Source organism: Ranitomeya variabilis, chromosome 4 (assembly GCF_051348905.1).
Source record: "Ranitomeya variabilis isolate aRanVar5 chromosome 4, aRanVar5.hap1, whole genome shotgun sequence".
In the NCBI taxonomy this organism is placed as follows: domain Eukaryota; kingdom Metazoa; phylum Chordata; class Amphibia; order Anura; family Dendrobatidae; genus Ranitomeya; species Ranitomeya variabilis.
Genome location: NC_135235.1, coordinates 397,660,992 through 397,682,289, shown reverse-complemented (window position 1 = coordinate 397,682,289; position 21,298 = coordinate 397,660,992). Strand labels below are relative to the sequence as shown.

The window sequence follows — 21,298 nt, the reverse complement described above, 5'->3', positions numbered from 1 at the left end:
CCTGTCTGCGGCCCCTACTTGCAATACTCCTCCACTGACCACAATGCTGCCTGGAGTGCCTGCCTGTGTATCCATGTAACAGATTTCAAACTGCCATGACTGCCTACTGTTTGTTATTTTAGGCCTTTGTGAGCCTGTCTGCGGCCCCTACTTGCAATACTCCTCCACTGACCACACCAATGCTGCCCGTGTACCCCTGGAACCTATTTAAAAGTTCATAGAGCCTAGTTATATATTTTATTTACTATTAATAAGGCCATGATGGACTACGCTGTACCACGCTACAAGCTAACCAGTCGACACTTCTTTTGCGAGAAAAGCCATCCCAACCCTCCACCAGCTTGTAGAAGACCGCATTGTCCATGCACTCTGGCAATCTGTGAGTACAAAGGTGCACCTGACAACAGACGCATGGACCTGTAGGCATGGCCACGGAAGATTACGTGTCCATTACGGCACAATGGGTTAATGTGTTGGATGCATGGTCCACAGAGGACAGCCTACTAAGTATGTCTGCAGTCCATAATTCAAATTGTCCTCCACTGTCTAAATCGGAGCTTCCACCTTCTGGCTTTCGGCCTATAGTATCAGAAATTAAACTGCATTTGGCCTTCAACTTTGGTTACGGCCTACTAACGGCTTCTGCCCCTCCCTGGTGTTGCCCACAACTAAATAAAGCTGAGCTTCAACCTTCCGGCTATCATTAAGTGGTTTTGAAAAAACAAAATGGTGGATAGGGCCTACTAACGGCTTCTTCCCCTCCCTGGTGTTGCCCTCAACTAAATAAAGCTGAGCTTCAACCTTCCGGCTCTCATTAAGTGGTTTTGAAAAAACAAAATGGTGGATAGGGCCTACTAACGGCTTCTGCCCCTCCCTGGTGTTGCCCTCAACTAAATAAAGCTGAGCTTCAACCTTCCGGCTCTCATTAAGTGGTTTTGAAAAAACAAAATGGTGGATAGGGCCTACTAACGGCTTCTGCCCCTCCCTGGTGTTGCCCACAACTAAATAAAGCTGAGCTTCAACCTTCCGGCTCTCATTAAGTGGTTTTGAAAAAACAAAATGGTGGATAGGGCCTACTAACGGCTTCTGCCCCTCCCTGGTGTTGCCCACAACTAAATAAAGCTGAGCTTCAACCTTCCGGCTCTCATTAAGTGGTTTTGAAAAAACAAAATGGTGGTTAGGGCCTACTAACGGCTTCTGCCCCTCCCTGGTGTTGTCCTCAACTGAACAAAGCTGAGCTTCCACATTCTGCCTTTCGCCCTATACTATCAGATATTAAACTGCATTTGGCCTACTAGTGTGGTTAGGCCCTTGAAACAGTGTCTGCTGCTCTTGGGTTTGCTACTCCACTGAACAAAGCAATGCCGCCTGTTTAGTCCTGTTACCAATTTTGAACTGCATTTAGCCTACTTTATTCTTTGGCCCTATATCTGTTTCCTCCTCATCCTGCCCATTGCCCAGCCACTGCTAAATGAGTCTGCTGGTACATTGACCTAGACCACTACATTCCCCTTGTACTCTACACAGCCAGAATCTGACCCTGCTGAAAGTAAGGTTCCCCTTCTCGCATGTTATACCACCTTACACAGGGACAAAGAGGAAGGTGCAGATGAAAGTGCAGGTTCCTTCATCAGGTGGGGGGGGCATACTCGTTGGCGACGTCACTGGCACAGGGCCCCTCAGAGTACGCAAAAGTGTCGCTGCTGGTGGGAGGCGCCCCCGCCATGCAAACACACCGCCGTACTTTGAGGGGCCCTGTGCCAGTGCCAATGCGAACGAGTGGCCCCCCCCCCGCTTGCTCAGGATCACAGCACTTGCAACGTTTAAATACTTACCTTTCCCTGCAACACTGCCGTGACGTAGTCCGCATTTCCTGGGCCCACGAAAAAATTGAGCCAGCCCTACTCCCCCCACAACTTTTGCCAAATGACCCCCAATTCCCTATGCCCAACTATTATTATAAAGTTAATTACGATTGGCAAGCTTCAGAAACAAGAATGGATGTTTTTGGCATTAAAATGGGCACTGTAGGTGTTTTCCTGGCCTCCACTCACTGCCGACTATGCTTCCCCATTGACTTGCATTGGGTTTCGTGTTTCGGTCGATCCCCGACTTTTAGCGATAATCGGCCGAATGCACTCGACTCGACTCTGGACAAAATCGGGTTTCCCAAAACCCTACTCGATCTGAAAAAAATGAAAGTCGCTCAACCCTAGTCATCATGACTAAAGTGCATGTGACCACTGCAGCAAATTACTGGGTTCAGGAGTAAAGCTTAGGTGGTCAACAAGAGCCTGGTGACAGCGGCGGAGAGCCGGCCTTGAAGCAGCATTAGGCATGTAATTCATTTTACCATTGGTAAGCAGTATAAAAAAGAATTTTTGGAGAACCCCTTTAAATTGACATTGCTACACATCGATATATACAGTATAGCCTCTTTGTTTCATCTGGATAAAAAATATGTTGCTGCTTTAGGTTGGTAGCATTAGAATTAGCAATTCTTGTCAGGATTGTTTTGTACTTGCCGATTGGTGACGAGGAACAACTACTACATTCAAAATTTCAGGTATGAAGAAGTTATGGGCAAAACAACATGAAAGGACCCAGGTTCTCCACAGCAGACAGAATCTCAATTAGTAACTAATTATTTATTTTGGCAATATCCCATCATCTGCTTAGTAGGGAATATTCTTCAACCAGTCCATTTTTTGACTTCCCAAAGTCAATCCTGCTGATCAGTTTGGAAGTTCCTCATTCGGAGTATGGTGGTGGCTGTAAATGATCTGCCACTTCACAAAATGCTGGTGGTGCTGAAGTTGTTGAAAATTGAGGATATGGAGGAGGTTGCAGAAATGGCGAAGGTTGGAGAAATGGTGGTGGTTCATGGAAAGTTGCTTCAAAATATGCAGGAGGGTCTGGGAGAACAAATCCAAGATTTTCATTGGCAGGAGGCTAGAATGAGAAAATTAAGTTTTGATGATTATTATTAAATTAGAGGACTTCCTCAAGTTGGTAGACATTGTAGCAGTAGTTACAGTAAATAAATACCAGCACTAATCAGTCAATCAGCATACTCCTTTAGTTCAGTAGCACCTGCTGATTGAATGTCCTGGCCACTATTTGCATATAAGTAATAAATATGCATTTAATTCAATAGTGTGTGCGTGTTATCAAAAATGTGCAAATTAATATTGTAATCAAATGCAATGGATCCCATTCCTGGTAACATTATAAGCTTAATATATTATTATGTTGCAGTTACCCAGAAAATGCTATAGTTAGTTAAAATATTCTGTGTTATGGACAAGATATGGTTATTTTAAAAAGTGTAAACTTTGAGATCCAGCAATAAGAGTCACAAAATGGTGTGTAACAGAGTAAGTGCAGACAAATTTGAGGTGTTAAGCGCACAACTACAATGCTTCTAGACCTCTTAGATGCTCATAGATTTCCTCCAACAATGTCAACATAGCTTCTTATATTGGCATTTTACAGGTGTCAAGCTAGGGAGGTCCTTTATAGGGCGTTTCAAAACTAGGAGCGACTACTTGAGGACTGTGGCTTATATAAGCACATTGTTTCTTATATTCATACTCTACAGTATATTGATGTCAGATCCCAGACCAGAACCTTAAATTAATTTTAGACCCCAGACTAGAGACTAGTGGATCAGTCCGTGGAGGTTCGACTTCAAGTCGAATTTCCTTAAATTCTCAATACCCTGTAAATTTTAACAGTGTGCAAATTGTTTGCGAGGATCACCCCCCAAAAAAAGTCTGGTGCCATTTTACTCACTTCTGAAGACTCAGTGGGCTAATGACATCAAAGCGTGTCTGCGCAGATTTGCTCATAATGCCTTTCAGCTGTCACACCAAATTTCCTGTCCCACCAATCAGGTTGGACTATTAAAGGTAATATTTGAGATGAGGGGCAGCCCAGTAGCACCACTTTAGGATTTTACAAGATAGGCATAGGAGGTTAAAGTGCACAGCTCAGTCCATACAGGGATAGAAAAGGGTTCAGTTTATGAATAATTCAAATATCCAAGTGTTATATGGAGGTGCTGTACTTGCACAATCAGTGTGACCAGGGCCGGTTTTAGGCAAAGTGGGGCCCTAGGCAAAGTTTAAAATGGGGCTCCAAATGCTAACATATTACACATCACACAAAAGCATTTCGGTTGTATTTACATGCGCTGAGTTCAGGCCGCTAAATGACTGTGATCGACAATATTGAAATCGGTCAACGATTGTTTCCCGGCCTCTTTCCACCGTCTGAGAAAGAATGATGGGGAACATAATGATCACTAATAGATCACTAACAGATCACCATATAGTATATTGTGCACCACAGTTCTCCATATTGTAAAATGCACATTCCATAGTCCTCCATATAGTATAATACACTCCTCAGTCCTCCATATAGTATTATACATGTCCCATAGTCCTCCATATAGTATAATACACTCCCTATAGTACTCATATATTAAAATACACTGCTCAGTCCTCCACATAGTATAATACACTCCTCATAGTGCTCCATATAGTATAATGCACCGCCATAGTCATCCATGTAGTACAATTCACACCCTATAGTATAATGCACCCCATAGTTCTTCATATAGTATAATGTGTTCCCCATAGTCCTCAATACAGTATAATGCAGCCCACATATAGTATAATGCAGCCACTACATAGAATATAATGCAGCCACCCCACAGAGTATAATACAACCACCCCACAGAGTATAATGTAACCCCCCATAGAATATAGTGCAGCTCCTCATATAGTATAATGTAGCCCCTTCAAAAGTATGATGAAATCACCCCTCATAGAATATAAATATAATACAGCCCCCCATAGAATGTAATGTAGCCCCAAATAGAATAGAATACAGCCCACCTCCCCATAGAATATAATGTAGCCCCATGAAAGAGTATGATGCAATCCTCCCTCATAAAATCTAATACAGCCCCCATAGAATATAATGTAGCCCCCAGAGAATATAATACTGCCCACCTCCCCATAGTATATAATGTAGCCCCCATAGAACATAATGCAGCCCCCCATAGTATATAACACAGCCTCCCCCATAGAACATAATGTACCCCCCATAGTGTATAACACAGCCTCCCCCATAGAATATAATGTACCCTCATAGTATATAACACAGCCACATAGTATATAACACAGCCTCGCCCATAGAATATAATACACCCCCATAGTATTTAAAACAGCCTCATCTATAGAATATAATATACCCCACAATAGTATATAACACAGCCTCCCCCATAGAATATAATATACCCCCAATAGTATATAACACAGCCTCCCCCATAGAATATAATATACCCCCCATTAGTATATAACACAGCCTCCCCATATAATATAATATACCCCCCATAGTATATAACATAGCCCGCATAGTATATACCACAGCACGCATAGTATATAGCACAGCCCGCATAGTATATAACACAGCCCATATAGTATTTTGCACAGCCCACATAGTATATATCACAGCCCGCATAGTATATAACACAGCCCGCATAGTATATATAATTATAATACAGCGTAAGTGGAAATATAAAACATAACTTTTAATAATTATTTAAACAAGTAAAAACCAAACAAAGTCACCCAAAGTGAAAATAAAACCTGGGGTAAAGTCTCCACCATAGAGACTTGAAAGCCCCCGTTAGGATTCAGAAATTCCGCCTGCAGTAGCACTTGCGAAATAAATACAAACCAAGGTATGATGTATAAGATAACTGCGAAAAAAATACTCATATAATCAGCAGCACAAATTTCCACACACTTGGTTGCATGTAAAAACAAGCAGTTGTAGCACGTAATATAAACAGTGCCACTGGTGATTATTAAATCACCAATTCCACGGTACAGGCACAGGAGCACCGGATATTCTCTGGTCAGGGGATGATCCGGAAATTGATAGAGATGACAATACCCTGTCAATCCCTATGGGGCTAATGGTAAGCTATCCCCAAAGCTCCTGCCCTTACAAGGGCAGTCCACATCTACCCCTGTACACACATGCCCTGCACTCTCCCTGTTAGTTAGTCCCGACGTGTTTCTTCCAAGCTAAATCATCAGGGGACTTGCTTGTATGAGGAGATAAAGTGCCTACGTGCTAGAAAAAGGGGACAATAAGTCCTGCCACCCTCTATGCTGTTTTGCAGAGAGTGGAAGAGGCGTAGGGCCGGTCTTTAAATAGGAAATGGTTTGCTGAAAAAAAAAGTAGCCACTTCCTATGGGGCAATCAAATAAAGTATGTGGCAGCTGTGGGTCAATAAAAAACATTTGCCGATTGGGCAGTGAATGATGGTACGCCCACTATCAAGTAACCGGCTCTCTGTATAGTCAATGATGCATAGCGTGTACGGCGCTGTAAACGCACTACGATACAGACAACAGGTGAAAGACTCACAGTTTGAATGATGTGACATGCCGAAAATCAAACAGCATGCAGTGCTCATGCGTAGATAGGGAATACAGGCACTTTCCGTCATGCGCAATGGTCACCGGAAGTTGCCGTTGCTAGGTAACCAGGATGCAAAGCTGTCCGCCCGTAGTGCTATATCCAATAACAGGAGATCGGCAATTATTACAGTACGAAGGCAATATGGCATGCGGCGTATGTAGGATATTACATGTACGCATGACAGTCAGAAAGCTTACGATAACGCCGATGTCAAAGGACACAAAGCGGTGCTCGTATGATGATTAGGTGACAAAGACTTCCTGTATGGGAAGGCACTGACCGGAAATAGCCATAGCTAGGCAACCCTGACACCGCAGTATTTACGAAAAGAACACTCAATGTGACAGCGCGTGCGCAGAACCTGTAAGTATACGTAATGAAGGAAGTGACCCTATTAAACATACGGCCGGCCGGCGCTGACACATTCAGTGCAGGGAAGCCATCAGAAGGTGAGTATGTAGTGGTTTTTTTTACTTTTACAATGGTAACCAGGGTAAATATCGGGTTACTAAGCGCGGCCCTGCGCTTAGTAACCCGATATTTACCTTGGTTACAAGTGAACACATCGCTGGATCGGTGTCACACACACCGATCCAGCGATGACAGCGGGTGATCAGCGACAAAATAAAGTTCTGGACTTCTAGCTCCGACCAGCGATATCACAGCGAGATCCAGATGGCTGCTGCATGTCAGACAAAATGAGATCGCTATCCAGGACGCTGCAACATCACGGATCGTCGTCGTTCTCGCTGCAAAGTCGCTTAGTGTGAAGGTACCTTTAGAACTAGCCTGCTGACGTTGGCAGTTTGGTAAAGTCTGTAAAATATGACTTCAAAAAAATGTGCTACATGGCCCAAATAATGTAAACAGTACTTTTAAAAAGTAAATTTAGTCATTTTGGGAATACTCTTTGCAAAGAAAAGTCTGATGTACAAGAACAAATTATATTGTGGTACCGTGTTAGCCAGAAACAGAAAAGTCTAAAATCTAGCAAATTGGAATGTTATTTCCATCAACATCTATTAGCAGTAGTATGAGTTGTGATAAGAGTTCAGTGACTTCTAACATCTCATAGTCAACTATTGGTTGAAGTAAATGGTTTACTAGACCCGACTTATTAGTACTGCCTACTAGTGATGAGCGAGTATACTCGTTGCTCGGGTTTTCCCGAGCACGCTCGTGTGGTCTCAGAGTATTTGTTAGTGTTCGGAGAGTTCGTTTTCGTCACCGCAGCTGCATGATTTACGACTGCTAAACAGGCTGAGAACATGTGAGGGATGCCTGTTTGTTAGGGAATTCCCACATGTATTCAGGCTGTCCAGCAGCCATAAATCATGCAGCTGAGGCGTCGTAAACTAAATCTCCGAACACTAACAAATACTCAGAGATCACTCGAGCATGCTCGAGAAAACCCGAGCAACGAGTATACTCGTTCATCACTAATGCCTATGCTTTATATAATTATCTAATATTGTAGCTCATCTTCATTTACTGAAATGAGGTTGACTTGTAGTCCAGAGCTGATGGTCCCCTTTAGTTAGTGGGAGACATCTAGCTTGATGTCCCAGGTTGAAGAAGCTGTATAATCTGTTAGCCTGTTATAGCAGTAATATCAATACTAATATGCATTATAGATTTATCTAAAATAATATATACCACCCATAGCCGGAATAGCAATGTTTCTCATATAAGCCATTATATTATGTTGTATTGTCATGGAGTTTGTTATATAGATTACAGTTTACAATTATTTTTATAATTTTCCTTCCAAATCCATACTGTACCTGTGGAGGATGTTCCAGTATGTATTTCAGGGAATTGAACCCATAATAAACGATATAGACAGAAATACTTAACTGAAGCATGCTTGCCATTGCTCCAAAACCAGTAACAGTCATAGCTGGCAGCTGTAAAGGAAATGAAACAATATTAGACATTTTATGATATTTCATTTTATAACCACACTCAGATTGTTCTTCTTTCTCTACTGTTAAGTGCCTTGAAAAAGTATTCATACAATATAACATGTATACCATGTAGACCATGTAACTGTTATTTGGACACTGTATTGTATGTGAAGTATATCTTATATGAGCGACGTAGCATTCATACCCTGTGAACTTTTCCACATTTTTTTCACGTTACACCCAGAACTTCACTGTATTTTACTTTTTATGTGATATACAAACACAAAGTAGCAAGTATTTGTGAAGTGTATTGAAAAAAATACATGATTTTGTAAATATTTTAAAAACATTTAACTGAAAATTATCACATGTACTGTATTTATATTAGCCCCCCTGAGTCAAAACTTTGTTGGATCACCTTTTGCTGTATGTGTATATGTAATCAGATCCAGAGGCTGAAATTTTCACCAGTAGTCTTTGCTCCACCTCAGTGAGATTTGTATGGAAAGCGTTTGTGAACAGCAATTTTCAAATCTAGTGTCATGAACTGGGGGTGTTTTATAATTTATTTATATCCCACTACCCAGTTCTGGTTTGGAACTTACAGCTCTCTGGCATCCCACCTTACCCTCAGGTCAGTCAGGGAACTGCACCTAGGATAATTAGTTGCCAGAAAGGCTGCCTGATCATGTACTGGCTACAGGCACGCTGCAGTGAGGGCGATATACTATTCCCAGCCACAGCCAGGCAATACACTTATAAAACCCTTTCCATCACTGCCAGCTTTGCCCCACAAGCTCAGCATGCTGCGCTGCCACCAGATCTTATTTCTATGATTAATAGCGGGTCAGGAGCCAACCTAATCAGTAGTGTCATTTACTTCAGAGGACTTTAGGGGTACGTTTTAGAGCAAGGAAAATGAAGCTAGTAAATATTATAACTTTTACTCCAAAAAGAAATAGGAAGTGTTTACAAAAGGCATAAAAAACAATATTACAAGATGAGACAATTATAGTATGTACAGAATGATTACAAAATAAAAGGGATTAAAGATGAAAATAAACTTACATTTCTCTCATATCATATCTGTTGTGAATTTGCGTTTTGCTCCCTCTAGTGGTCATTAGTGATTTGACACTGGAGCTTCTGTCTTCTCCTATATGCTCACCTGGGCCGTTAGTTCAGGGGCGTTGCTATATAAGCTCTCTGGACCTTCAGTTCTATGCCTGGCATCGTTGAAATCAGAGCTAATCTGTTGTGCTCTTGTGTACTGATCCTGGTTCCTGCTTGTTAAAGCTAAGTCTCTTCCTTGCTTTTTGCTTTTGTTTTGTTTTGTATTTTTGTCCAGCTTGTTCCAATCTGTATCCTGACCTTTGCTGGAAGCTCTAGGGGGCTGGTGTTCTCCCCCCGGACCGTTAGACGGTTCGGGGGTTCTTGAATCTCCAGCGTGGATTTTTATAGGGTTTTTGTTGACCAAATAAGTTATCTTGCTTTATTCTGCTATTAGTAAGCTGGCCTCTCTTTGCTGAACCTGGTTCATTTCTGTGTTTGTCATTTCCTCTTTCCTCACCGTTATTATTTGTGGGGGGCTTGTATCTTGCTTTGGGGTCCCTTTCTCTGGAGGCAAGAGAGGTCTTTGTTTTCTTCTCCTAGGGGTAGTTAGATTCTCCAGCTGGCGCGAGTCATCTAGCGATCACCGTAGGCATGATCCCCGGCTACTTCTAGTGTTGGTGTTAGGAGTAGATATTTGGTCGACCCAGTTACCACTGCCCTATGAGCTGGATTTTTGTATCTCGCGGACTTACACGTACCTCTGAGACCCTGTCCACTGGGGTCATAACAGTATGCCAGGCCAGTATTGAATGTTTGATGCATTGCAGAAGTGGGATTATAAGAAAGAAAATTTTGAGTTTTTTTTTTCTCTCTCATTTTTTTTTTTTTCTTTTCCCCTTTACCTCAGAGTGGCTTAAGCTTGCTGCAGACATGAATGTCCAGACCTTGATTACAAGTGTGGACCAGCTTGCTGCTCGTGTGCAGGGTATACAAGATTATGTTATCAGAAATCCTAGGTCTGAACCCAAGATACCGATTCCTGAACCGTTTTCAGGAGACCGATTTAAGTTTAGGAATTTCAGGGATAATTGTAAATTGTTTTTGTCCCTGAGACCCTGTTCGTCTGGAGACTCTGCTCAACAAGTAAAAATTGTTATTTCATTCTTACGGGGTGACCCTCAAGATTGGGCTTTTTCGTTGGCGCCAGGAGATCCGGCATTGGCTGATATTGATGCGTTTTTTCTGGCGCTCGGTTTACTTTATGAGGAACCCAATCTTGAGATTCAGGCTGAAAAAGCCTTGCTGGCTATGTCAGGGCCAGGACGAGGCTGAAGTGTATTGCCAAAAATTTCGGAAATGGTCAGTGCTGACACATTGGAACGAGTGTGCACTGGCTGCTAATTTTAGAAATGGCCTTTCTGAAGCCATTAAGAATGTTATGGTGGGTTTTCCTATTCCCACAGGTCTGAATGATACCATGGCCCTGGCTATTCAAATTGACCGGCGGTTGCGGGAGCGCAAAACCGCAAATTCCCTCATGGTGTTGTCTGAACGGACACCTGATTTGATGCAATGTGATAGAAAAACCGCAAATTCCCTCATGGTGTTGTCTGAACGGACACCTGATTTGATGCAATGTGATAGAATCCTGACTAGAAATGAGAGGAAAATTCATAGACGCCGGAATGGCTTGTGCTACTACTGTGGTGATTCTACACATGTTATCTCAGCATGCTCTAAACGTATAACTAAGGTTGTTAGTCCTGTCACCGTTGGTAATTTGCATCCTAAGTTTATTCTGTCTGTAACTTTGATTTGCTCACTGTCATCTTATCCTGTCATGGCGTTTGTAGATTCAGGTGCTGCCCTGAGTCTTATGGATCTCTCATTTGCTAAGCGCTGTGGTTTTATTCTTGAACCATTAGAAAATCCTATACCTCTTAGGGGTATTGATTAGGGTTGAGCGAAACGGGTCGATCATTTTCAAAAGTCGCCGACTTTTGGCTAAGTCGGCGTCTCATGAAACCCGATCCGACCCCTGTGCTTGTCGGCCATGCGGTACGCGACTTTCGCGCCAAAGTCGCGTTTCAATGACGCGAAAAGCGCCATTTCTCAGCCAATGAAGGTGAACGCAGAGTGTGGGCAGCGTGATGACATAGATCCTGGTCCCCACCATCTTAGAGAAGGGCATTGCAGTGATTGGCTTGCTGTCTGCGGCGTCACAGGGGCTATAAAGGGGCGTTCCCGCCGACCGCCATCTTACTGCTGCTGATCTGAGCTTAGGGACAGGTTGCTGCCGCTTCATCAGAAGCAGGGAGAGCGTTAGGCAGGGTCCACTAACCACCAAACCGCTTGTGCTGCAGCGATTTCCACTGTCCAACACCACCTTCGGTGTGCAGGGACTGTGGAAGCTATTTATTTATTTTTTTCCCCTCAGCGCTGTAGCTCATTGGGCTGCCCTAGAAGGCTCCGTGATAGCTGTATTGCTGTGTGTACGCCACTGTGGAAACCAACTGCTTTTTTCAAAGCACATATCCTCTTGTTCCTTCCTTTCTGCACAGCTATCTTTTTTGTTTGTCCACACTTTTTATTTAATTTGTGCATCAGTCCACTCCTATTGCTGCCTGCCATACCTGGCTTACATTACTGCAGGGAGATAGTAATTGTAGGACAGTTTTTTTTTTTTTTTTGTTTTTTTTTTGTGGGAGATTAAGATTGGCATTTCTGCTACAGTGCCATCCCTGTGTGTGCCATCTCTCACTGAGTGGGCCATAGAAAGCCTATTTATTTTTTCCGTGATTTGTGTTCTAAAATCTACCTCAACACAGAAACACTACATCAATCAGTGGGAGAAAAATATTGGCCTCAGTCAGGGCTTGTGTGCCACTGCTGTGTGTGCGCTATCTCTCATTCAGTGGGCTATAGCAAGCCTATATTTTTTTTTTTTTTTTAATATTATTTGGTTTCAAAAGTCTCCCTGAAAAAAAAAAAAAACCTAAAAAAACAGTGGGAGAGTAATATTGCCCTTTCAGCTTGTGTGCCAGTCTTGACTCCTGGGTGTGCCACCTCTCTCCCTTTCATTCAGTGGGCCATAGAAAGCCTATTTTTTTTTTTTTTAATATTATTTGGTTTCTAATTCTCCCTGAAAAAAAAAAAAAAACCTAAAAAAACAGTGGGAGAGTAATATTGCCCTTTCAGCTTGTGTGCCAGTCTTGACTCCTGGGTGTGCCACCTCTCTCCCTCTCATTCAGTGGGCCATAGAAAGCCTATTTATTTTTTTTTTTAAATATTATTGGGTTTCTAAAGTCTCCCTGAAAAAACAAAAAATACATAAAAAAACAGTGGGAGAGTAATATTGCCCTTTCAGCTTGTGTGCCAGTCTTGACTCCTGGGTGTGCCACCTCTCTCCCTTTCATTCAGTGGGCCATAGAAAGCCTATTTTTTTTTTTTTTTTAATATTATTTGGTTTCTAATTCTCCCTGAAAAAAAAAAAAAAACCTAAAAAAACAGTGGGAGAGTAATATTGCCCTTTCAGCTTGTGTGCCAGTCTTGACTCCTGGGTGTGCCACCTCTCTCCCTCTCATTCAGTGGGCCATAGAAAGCCTATTTATTTTTTTTTTAAAATATTATTGGGTTTCTAAAGTCTCCCTGAAAAAACAAAAAATACATAAAAAAACAGTGGGAGAGTAATATTGCCCTTTCAGCTTGTGTGCCAGTCTTGACTCCTGGGTGTGCCACCTCTCTCCCTTTCATTCAGTGGGCCATAGAAAGCCTATTTTTTTTTTTTTTTTAATATTATTTGGTTTCTAATTCTCCCTGAAAAAAAAAAAAATACATAAAAAAACAGTGGGAGAGTAATATTGCCCTTTCAGCTTGTGTGCCAGTCTTGACTCCTGGGTGTGCCACCTCTCTCCCTTTCATTCAGTGGGCCATAGAAAGCCTATTTATTTTTTCCGTGATTTGTGTTCTAAATTCTACCTCAACACAAAAACACTACATCAATCAGTGGGAGAAAAATATTGGCCTCAGTCAGGGCTTGTGTGCCACTGCTGTGTGTGCTATCTCTCATTCAGTGGGCTATAGCAAGCCTATTTTTTTTTTTTTTTTTTTTTTTTTAATATTATTTGGTTTCTAAAGTCTCCCTGAAAAAAAAAAAAAGCCTAAAAAAACAGTGGGAGAGTAATATTGCCCTTTCAGCTTGTGTGCCAGTCTTGACTCCTGGGTGTGCCACCTCTCTCCCTCTCATTCAGTGGGCCATAGAAAGCCTATTTATTTTATTTTTTAAATATTATTGGGTTTCTAAAGTCTCCCTGAAAAAACAAAAAATACATAAAAAAACAGTGGGAGAGTAATATTGCCCTTTCAGCTTGTGTGCCAGTCTTGACTCCTGGGTGTGCCACCTCTCTCCCTTTCATTCAGTGGGCCATAGAAAGCCTATTTTTTTTTTTTTTAATATTATTTGGTTTCTAATTCTCCCTGAAAAAAAAAAAAAAACCTAAAAAAACAGTGGGAGAGTAATATTGCCCTTTCAGCTTGTGTGCCAGTCTTGACTCCTGGGTGTGCCACCTCTCTCCCTCTCATTCAGTGGGCCATAGAAAGCCTATTTATTTTATTTTTTAAATATTATTGGGTTTCTAAAGTCTCCCTGAAAAAACAAAAAATACATAAAAAAACAGTGGGAGAGTAATATTGCCCTTTCAGCTTGTGTGCCAGTCTTGACTCCTGGGTGTGCCACCTCTCTCCCTCTCATTCAGTGGGCCATAGAAAGCCTTTTTTTTTTTTGGTTTTTTTAATATTATTTGGTTTCTAAAGTCTCCCTGAAAAAAACAAAAAAAACATAAAAAACAGTGGGAGAGTAATATTGCCCTTTCAGCTTGTGCGCCAGTCTTGACTCCTGGTTGTGCCACCTCTCTCTCTCTAATTGTGGGCCATAGAAAGCCTTTTTTTTTTTTTTTTTTAATATTATTTGGTTTCTAAAGTCTCCCTGAGAAAAAAAAATAAATAAATTAGGTGGGAGATTAATATTGACATTAGTGCTTGAGTGACAGTCCTGCGTGTGTGTCATCTCTGTGATTTTGTGCCACAGAAAACAGAGTGTGTAACATTGTGCCTGATTTTCCTTGTGGTCTCACCAACCTGTTAAGGGATATTGAAATCATACTGAAGTTATAGCTCACCGTGTAAGTTGTTTGATAGCAACAAATAAAGTTACTTTGGTTAAGATTTTAAAACAATGAGGAAGTCTGGTGCAAGAGGTCGTCGTGGGCGTTCATTGTCAGCTGGTAATGATGGTAGTGGTAGTGGAGCATCAGGTGGTCGTGGGGATAAAAATATTCCACCTAAGTCTGGAGCTGTGGAGCCAGTTTCGTCGTCAGGCTACACAAGGCCTCGAACGCTCTCTTTTCTGGGAGTAGGAAAACCGCTTTTAAAGGCGGAGCAGCAACAGCAAGTTTTGGCTTACATTGCAGACTCAGCCTCTAGCTCTTTTGCCTCCTCTTCCGAAACTGGTAAATGTAAAAGCAGCGCGTCGCTTGTGGATGTTCACGGTCAGGGACAAGTCGCTTCCTTGTCCTCCTCAGCAAAAACTACAACAAGAGAGAAGGATGCAGCAGGCGACACAACGGGTCACTCCATGGAGCTCTTTACACATACCGTCCCTGGCTTAGAAAGTGAAACATTTAACAGGCCATGCCCATTACAAGTATATTCTGACATGGAGTGCACTGATGCACAGCCACAGCCAGAGTACTATGCTGCTCCTTTGACTCAGACCACCACATTGCCCTCTCAGGGTACAGATCCACAATCAGACCCTGATGAGACTATGTTGCCCCGCCACGAACGCTATACCACCGACCGACACAGTGACACAGACGAAGTTGCACACGAGCTCGAAGAGGAGGTAATAGATGACCCAGTTATTGACCCCGATTGGCAGCCATTGGGGGAACAGGGTGCAGGCGGCAGTAGTTCAGAAGCGGAGGTGGAGGAGGGGCCGCAGCAGGCATCAACATCGCAACAGGTTCCATCTGCCGGGCCCGTATCTGGACCAAAACGCGTGTCAAAGCCAAAACCTGTTGGAGCACAGCGTTGCCATCCGGTTAAAGCTCAGTCTGCAATCCCTGAAAAGGGATCAGAGTCTAGGAAGAGTGCAGTCTGGCATTTTTTTAAACAACATCCAACTGATCAGCGCAAAGTCATCTGTCAAAAATGTTCAACTAGCTTAAGCAGAGGTCAGAATCTGAAAAGTCTAAATACTAGTTGCATGCATAGACACTTAACCACCATGCATTCTCAAGCCTGGACTAACTACCAAACGTCCCTCAAGGTTGTAGCACCCTCGGCCAATGAAGCTAGTCAGCAACGCAACATCCCTTCCGTCACTGTAAGGCCACCATTTTCCGCACCACCGGCAGTATCTGTGCAGGTTTCTTTGCCAGCCAAAAGCAGTCAGGGTCAGGGAATCACCAGTTTTGTAGGAGGAAATATTGCATGTAGGGCACCGGCGGAAACAATACCGTCTCCAACCGTCTCTCAGTCTGCCATGTCCACCGGCACACCCGAAAGTTCCACGATCTACAGCTCTCCAGTCCAGCTCACCCTACATGAGACTCTGGTTAGAAAAAGGAAGTACTTATCCTCGCATCCGCGTACACAGGGTTTTAACGCCCACATAGCTAGACTAATCTCGTTAGAGATGATGCCCTACCGGTTAGTTGAAAGCGAAGCTTTCAAAGCCCTGATGGAGTACGCTGAACCACGATACGAGCTACCCAGTCGACACTTTTTTTCCAGAAAAGCCATCCCAGCCCTGCACCAGCATGTTAAACAGCGCATCGTCCATGCACTCAGGCAATCTGTGAGTACAAAGGTGCACCTGACTACAGATGCATGGACCAGTAGGCATGGCCAGGGACGTTATGTGTCCATCACGGCACACTGGGTGAATGTGGTGGATGCAGGGTCCACAGGCGACATCAATTTAGGGACAGTTGTGCCTAGCCCACGGTCTAGGAAACAGTTGGCTGTAGGCGTTCGCACCCCCTCCTCCTCCTCCTCGTCCTCCTGCAGAAGCTACAGCTCTTCCACAGAACGCAGTCGGCCAACCACTCCATCGGCAGATGACACTGTTGCACACCAGTTGTCCCATTATGGGCCAGCTACTGCCAAGCGTCAGCAGGCTGTATTGGCTATGAAGTGTTTGGGCGACAACAGACACACCGCGGAAGTTCTGTCCGAGTTCTTGCAACAAGAAACGCAGTCGTGGCTGGGCACAGTAGATCTTGAGGCAGGCAAGGTAGTGAGTGATAACGGAAGGAATTTCATGGCTGCCATCTCCCTTTCCCAACTGAAACACATTCCTTGCCTGGCTCACACCTTAAACCTGGTGGTGCAGTGCTTATTGAAAACTTATCCTGGGTTCTCCGACCTGCTCCTCAAAGTGCGTGCACTTTGCTCACATATCCGACGTTCGCCTGTACACGCCAGCCGTATGCAGACCTATCAGCGGTCTTTGAACCTTCCCCAGCATCGCCTAATCATAGACGTTGCAACAAGGTGGAACTCAACACTGCACATGCTTCAGAGACTGTGCGAACAGAGGCGTGCTGTTATTTATTTGTGGGAGGATACACGGGCAGGCAGTAGGATGGCAGACATGGAGTTGTCAGGTGTGCAGTGGTCGAAGATACAAGACATGTGTCAAGTCCTTCAGTGTTTTGAGGAATGCACACGGCTGGTTAGTGCAGACAACGCCGTAATAAGCATGAGCATCCCCCTAATGCGTCTGCTGATGCAAAGTTTGACGCACATAAAGGAGCAGGCGTCTGCACCAGAGGAAGAGGGAAGCCTTGATGACAGTCAGCCATTGTCTGGTCAGGGCAGTGTACAGGACGAGGTAGCGGGCGAAGAGGAGGTGGAGGACGAGGAGGATGATGGGGATGAGTATATTTTTAATGCGGAAACTTTCACGGGGGCACAGGAAATTGGTTGCGTGTCACGGCCGGGTTCTGGTTTTTTGAGGGACACAAGTGACGTAGATTTGCCTGCAACTGCCCCTCAACCAATCACAACCGGAGATTTGACAAGTGGAACTTTGGCCCACATGGCGGATTATGCCTTACGTATCCTACAAAGGGACACACGCATTACGAAAATGATGAACGATGACGATTACTGGTTGGCCTGCCTCCTTGATCCACGCTATAAAGGCAAATTGCAAAATATTATGCCACATGAGAACTTGGAACTAATATTAGCAACCAAACAATCAACTCTTGTTGACCGTTTGCTTCAGGCATTCCCAGCACACAGCGCACGTGATCGTTCTCACACGAGCTCCAGGGGGCAGCAGACTAGGAGTGTTAGGGGTGCACACATCAGAAGTTGCGTTGGACAGAGGGGTTTTCTGACCAGGTTGTGGAGTGATTTTGCTATGACCGCAGACAGGACAGGTACTGCTGCATCAATTGAAAGTGACAGGAGACAACATTTGTCCAGTATGGTTACTAACTATTTTTCATCCCTTATCGATGTTCTCCCTCAACCGTCATTCCCATTTGATTACTGGGCCTCCAAATTAGACACCTGGCCAGAATTGGCAGAATATGCATTGCAGGAGCTTGCTTGCCCGGCAGCAAGTGTCCTATCAGAAAGAGTATTCAGTGCTGCAGGTTCAATATTAACCGAAAAAAGGACTCGTCTGGCTACCCAAAATGTTGACGATCTAACATTCATTAAAATGAACCACAACTGGATTTCGAAATCTTTTGCCCCACCTTGCCCGGCCGACACCTAGCTTTCCTATGAAAAGCTCTTGCCTGTGAATTACTTTTCTAATGTCTAATTTGCTGCAGCTGATTGTACAGCATACGACATGTTTACACCTCCCTAAATGGCAAAACTCCCCACACGGGGCCGTGGTATCGCGACTTGGCGCAAGCACCCGTGAGACTGCTGTTTGTCTGAAGAGGTGGGTGTGCTCGCTTTTGGTTGACGGCATTGCTACTGGGTCCCTCATAGTACAATGTAGTGTCTCTGGCGGTGGTGGTGCGCACCCAACGTCAGACACACCGTTGTAACATGAGGGGCCCTGGGGCGGTCCCGCCGGCCTCAAGAGAGTTCCCCCCTACCCCAGCTCAAAATGTGCTCTACCACGTGCAAAATTATGTCGCACAGCTCCACCAATCTTTAGTCTATTCGCTGACATCATTCAATGTCTGGCACTGACAATACAAATTTGTAGACATCTATGATGCAACTTAAAGTAGTCTGTGTCTGTGTCCTATATTGGCACCATTAAATAGTTACTGCCAAATTACTATGTCAGAAACTCAGTAGATGAGCCCACCCCTGTACCTAAGTATGCCACCTTTTTTTTTTGTTTTGGTTGTTTTGCGAGACATTAACATCTATTTATATTTTGGGAGTACTGGGACAGACACTCCTTGCACTACTCCTCCACTCACCACCAAGCTGCCTGTGTATCCATGTAACCGCTGTAAAACTGCCATGAGCCTATTGTTTGTTATTTTAGGCCTTTGATAGCCTGTCTGCGGTCCCTACTTTAAATACTCCTCCACTGACCACCAAGCTGCCTGCCCGTGTATCCATGTAACCGCTGTGAAACTGCCATGAGCCTATTGTTTGTTATGTTAGGCCTTTGATAGCCTGTCTGCGGTCCCTACTTTAAATACTCCTCCACTGACCAGACCACTGCTGCCCGTGTACCCCTGGAACCAATTATAAAGTGCCTACAGCCAGCCCATTTTCTTATGTTAGGCCTTTGAAGCCTGTCTGCGGTCCCTACTTTAAATACTCCTCCACTGACCAGACCACTGCTGCCCGTGTACCCCTGGAACCAATTATAAAGTGCCTACAGCCAGCCCATTTTCTTATGTTAGGCCTTTGAAGCCTGTCTGCGGTCCCTACTTTAAATACTCCTCCACTGACCAGACCACTGCTGCCCGTGTACCCCTGGAACCAATTATAAAGTGCCTACAGCCAGCCCATTTTCTTATGTTAGGCCTTTGAAGCCTGTCTGCGGTCCCTACTTTAAATACTCCTCCACTCACCACCAAGCTGCCTTTGTATCCATGTAACCGCTGTAAAACTGCCATGAGCCTATTGTTTGTTATTTTAGGCCTTTGATAGCCTGTCTGCGGTCCCTACTTTAAATACTCCTCCACTCACCACCAAGCTGCCTGTGTATCCATGTAACCGCTGTAAAACTGCCATGAGCCTATTGTTTGTTATTTTAGGCCTTTGAAGCCTGTCTGCGGTCCCTACTTTAAATACTCCTCCACTCACCACCACCAAGCTGCCTGCCCGTGTATCCATGTAACCGCTGTGAAACTGCCATGAGCCTATTGTTTGTTATGTTAGGCCTTTGATAGCCTGTCTGCGGTCCCTACTTTAAATACTCCTCCACTGACCAGACCACTGCTGCCCGTGTACCCCTGGAACCAATTATAAAGTGCCTACAGCCAGCCCATTTTCTTATGTTAGGCCTTTGAAGCCTGTCTGCGGTCCCTACTTTAAATACTCCTCCACTGACCAGACCACTGCTGCCCGTGTACCCCTGGAACCAATTATAAAGTGCCTACAGCCAGCCCATTTTCTTATGTTAGGCCTTTGAAGCCTGTCTGCGGTCCCTACTTTAAATACTCCTCCACTCACCACCAAGCTGCCTTTGTATCCATGTAACCGCTGTAAAACTGCCATGAGCCTATTGTTTGTTATTTTAGGCCTTTGATAGCCTGTCTGCGGTCCCTACTTTAAATACTCCTCCACTCACCACCAAGCTGCCTGTGTATCCATGTAACCGCTGTAAAACTGCCATGAGCCTATTGTTTGTTATTTTAGGCCTTTGAAGCCTGTCTGCGGTCCCTACTTTAAATACTCCTCCACTCACCACCAAGCTGCCTTTGTATCCATGTAACCGCTGTAAAACTGCCATGAGCCTATTGTTTGTTATGTTAGGCCTTTGATAGCCTGTCTGCGGTCCCTACTTTAAATACTCCTCCACTGACCAGACCACTGCTGCCCGTGTACCCCTGGAACCAATTATAAAGTGCCTACAGCCAGCCCATTTTCTTATGTTAGGCCTTTGAAGCCTGTCTGCGGTCCCTACTTTAAATACTCCTCCACTGACCAGACCACTGCTGCCCGTGTACCCCTGGAACCAATTATAAAGTGCCTACAGCCAGCCCATTTTCTTATGTTAGGCCTTTGAAGCCTGTCTGCGGTCCCTACTTTAAATACTCCTCCACTCACCACCAAGCTGCCTTTGTATCCATGTAACCGCTGTAAAACTGCCATGAGCCTATTGTTTGTTATTTTAGGCCTTTGATAGCCTGTCTGCGGTCCCTACTTTAAATACTCCTCCACTCACCACCACCAAGCTGCCTGCCCGTGTATCCATGTAACCGCTGTGAAACTGCCATGAGCCTATTGTTTGTTATGTTAGGCCTTTGATAGCCTGTCTGCGGTCCCTACTTTAAATACTCCTCCACTGACCAGACCACTGCTGCCCGTGTACCCCTGGAACCAATTATAAAGTGCCTACAGCCAGCCCATTTTCTTATGTTAGGCCTTTGAAGCCTGTCTGCGGTCCCTACTTTAAATACTCCTCCACTCACCACCAAGCTGCCTGCCCGTGTATCCATGTAACCGCTGTAAAACTGCCATGAGCCTATTGTTTGTTATTTTAGGCCTTTGATAGCCTGTCTGCGGCCCCTACTTGCAATACTCCTCCACTGACCACAATGCTGCCTGGAGTGCCTGCCTGTGTATCCATGTAACCGATGTAAAACTGCCATGACTGCCTACTGTTTGTT

The 21,298-nt window shown here is 44.2% G+C and overlaps 1 protein-coding gene across 4 annotated transcripts in view; it reads right to left on the bottom strand.

The window, feature by feature from the left end:
* Positions 1-2,221: 2,221 nt before the first annotated feature.
* LOC143764883 (uncharacterized) overlaps positions 2,222-21,298 on the bottom strand; it is a 138,074-nt gene continuing 118,997 nt past the window's right edge. For 3 of the 4 annotated variants that reach the window (XM_077250953.1, XM_077250956.1, XM_077250954.1), the window contains 2 exons: positions 8,286-8,408; positions 2,222-2,952 (listed from right to left, as the gene is read on the bottom strand). In XM_077250953.1, the coding sequence (XP_077107068.1) occupies positions 2,752-2,952; positions 8,286-8,408 (324 nt within the window). In that variant the 3' untranslated portion in view covers positions 2,222-2,751. The remainder of the gene's footprint in view (positions 2,953-8,285; positions 8,409-21,298) is intronic. The other variant, XM_077250955.1, reaches the window with a different exon arrangement.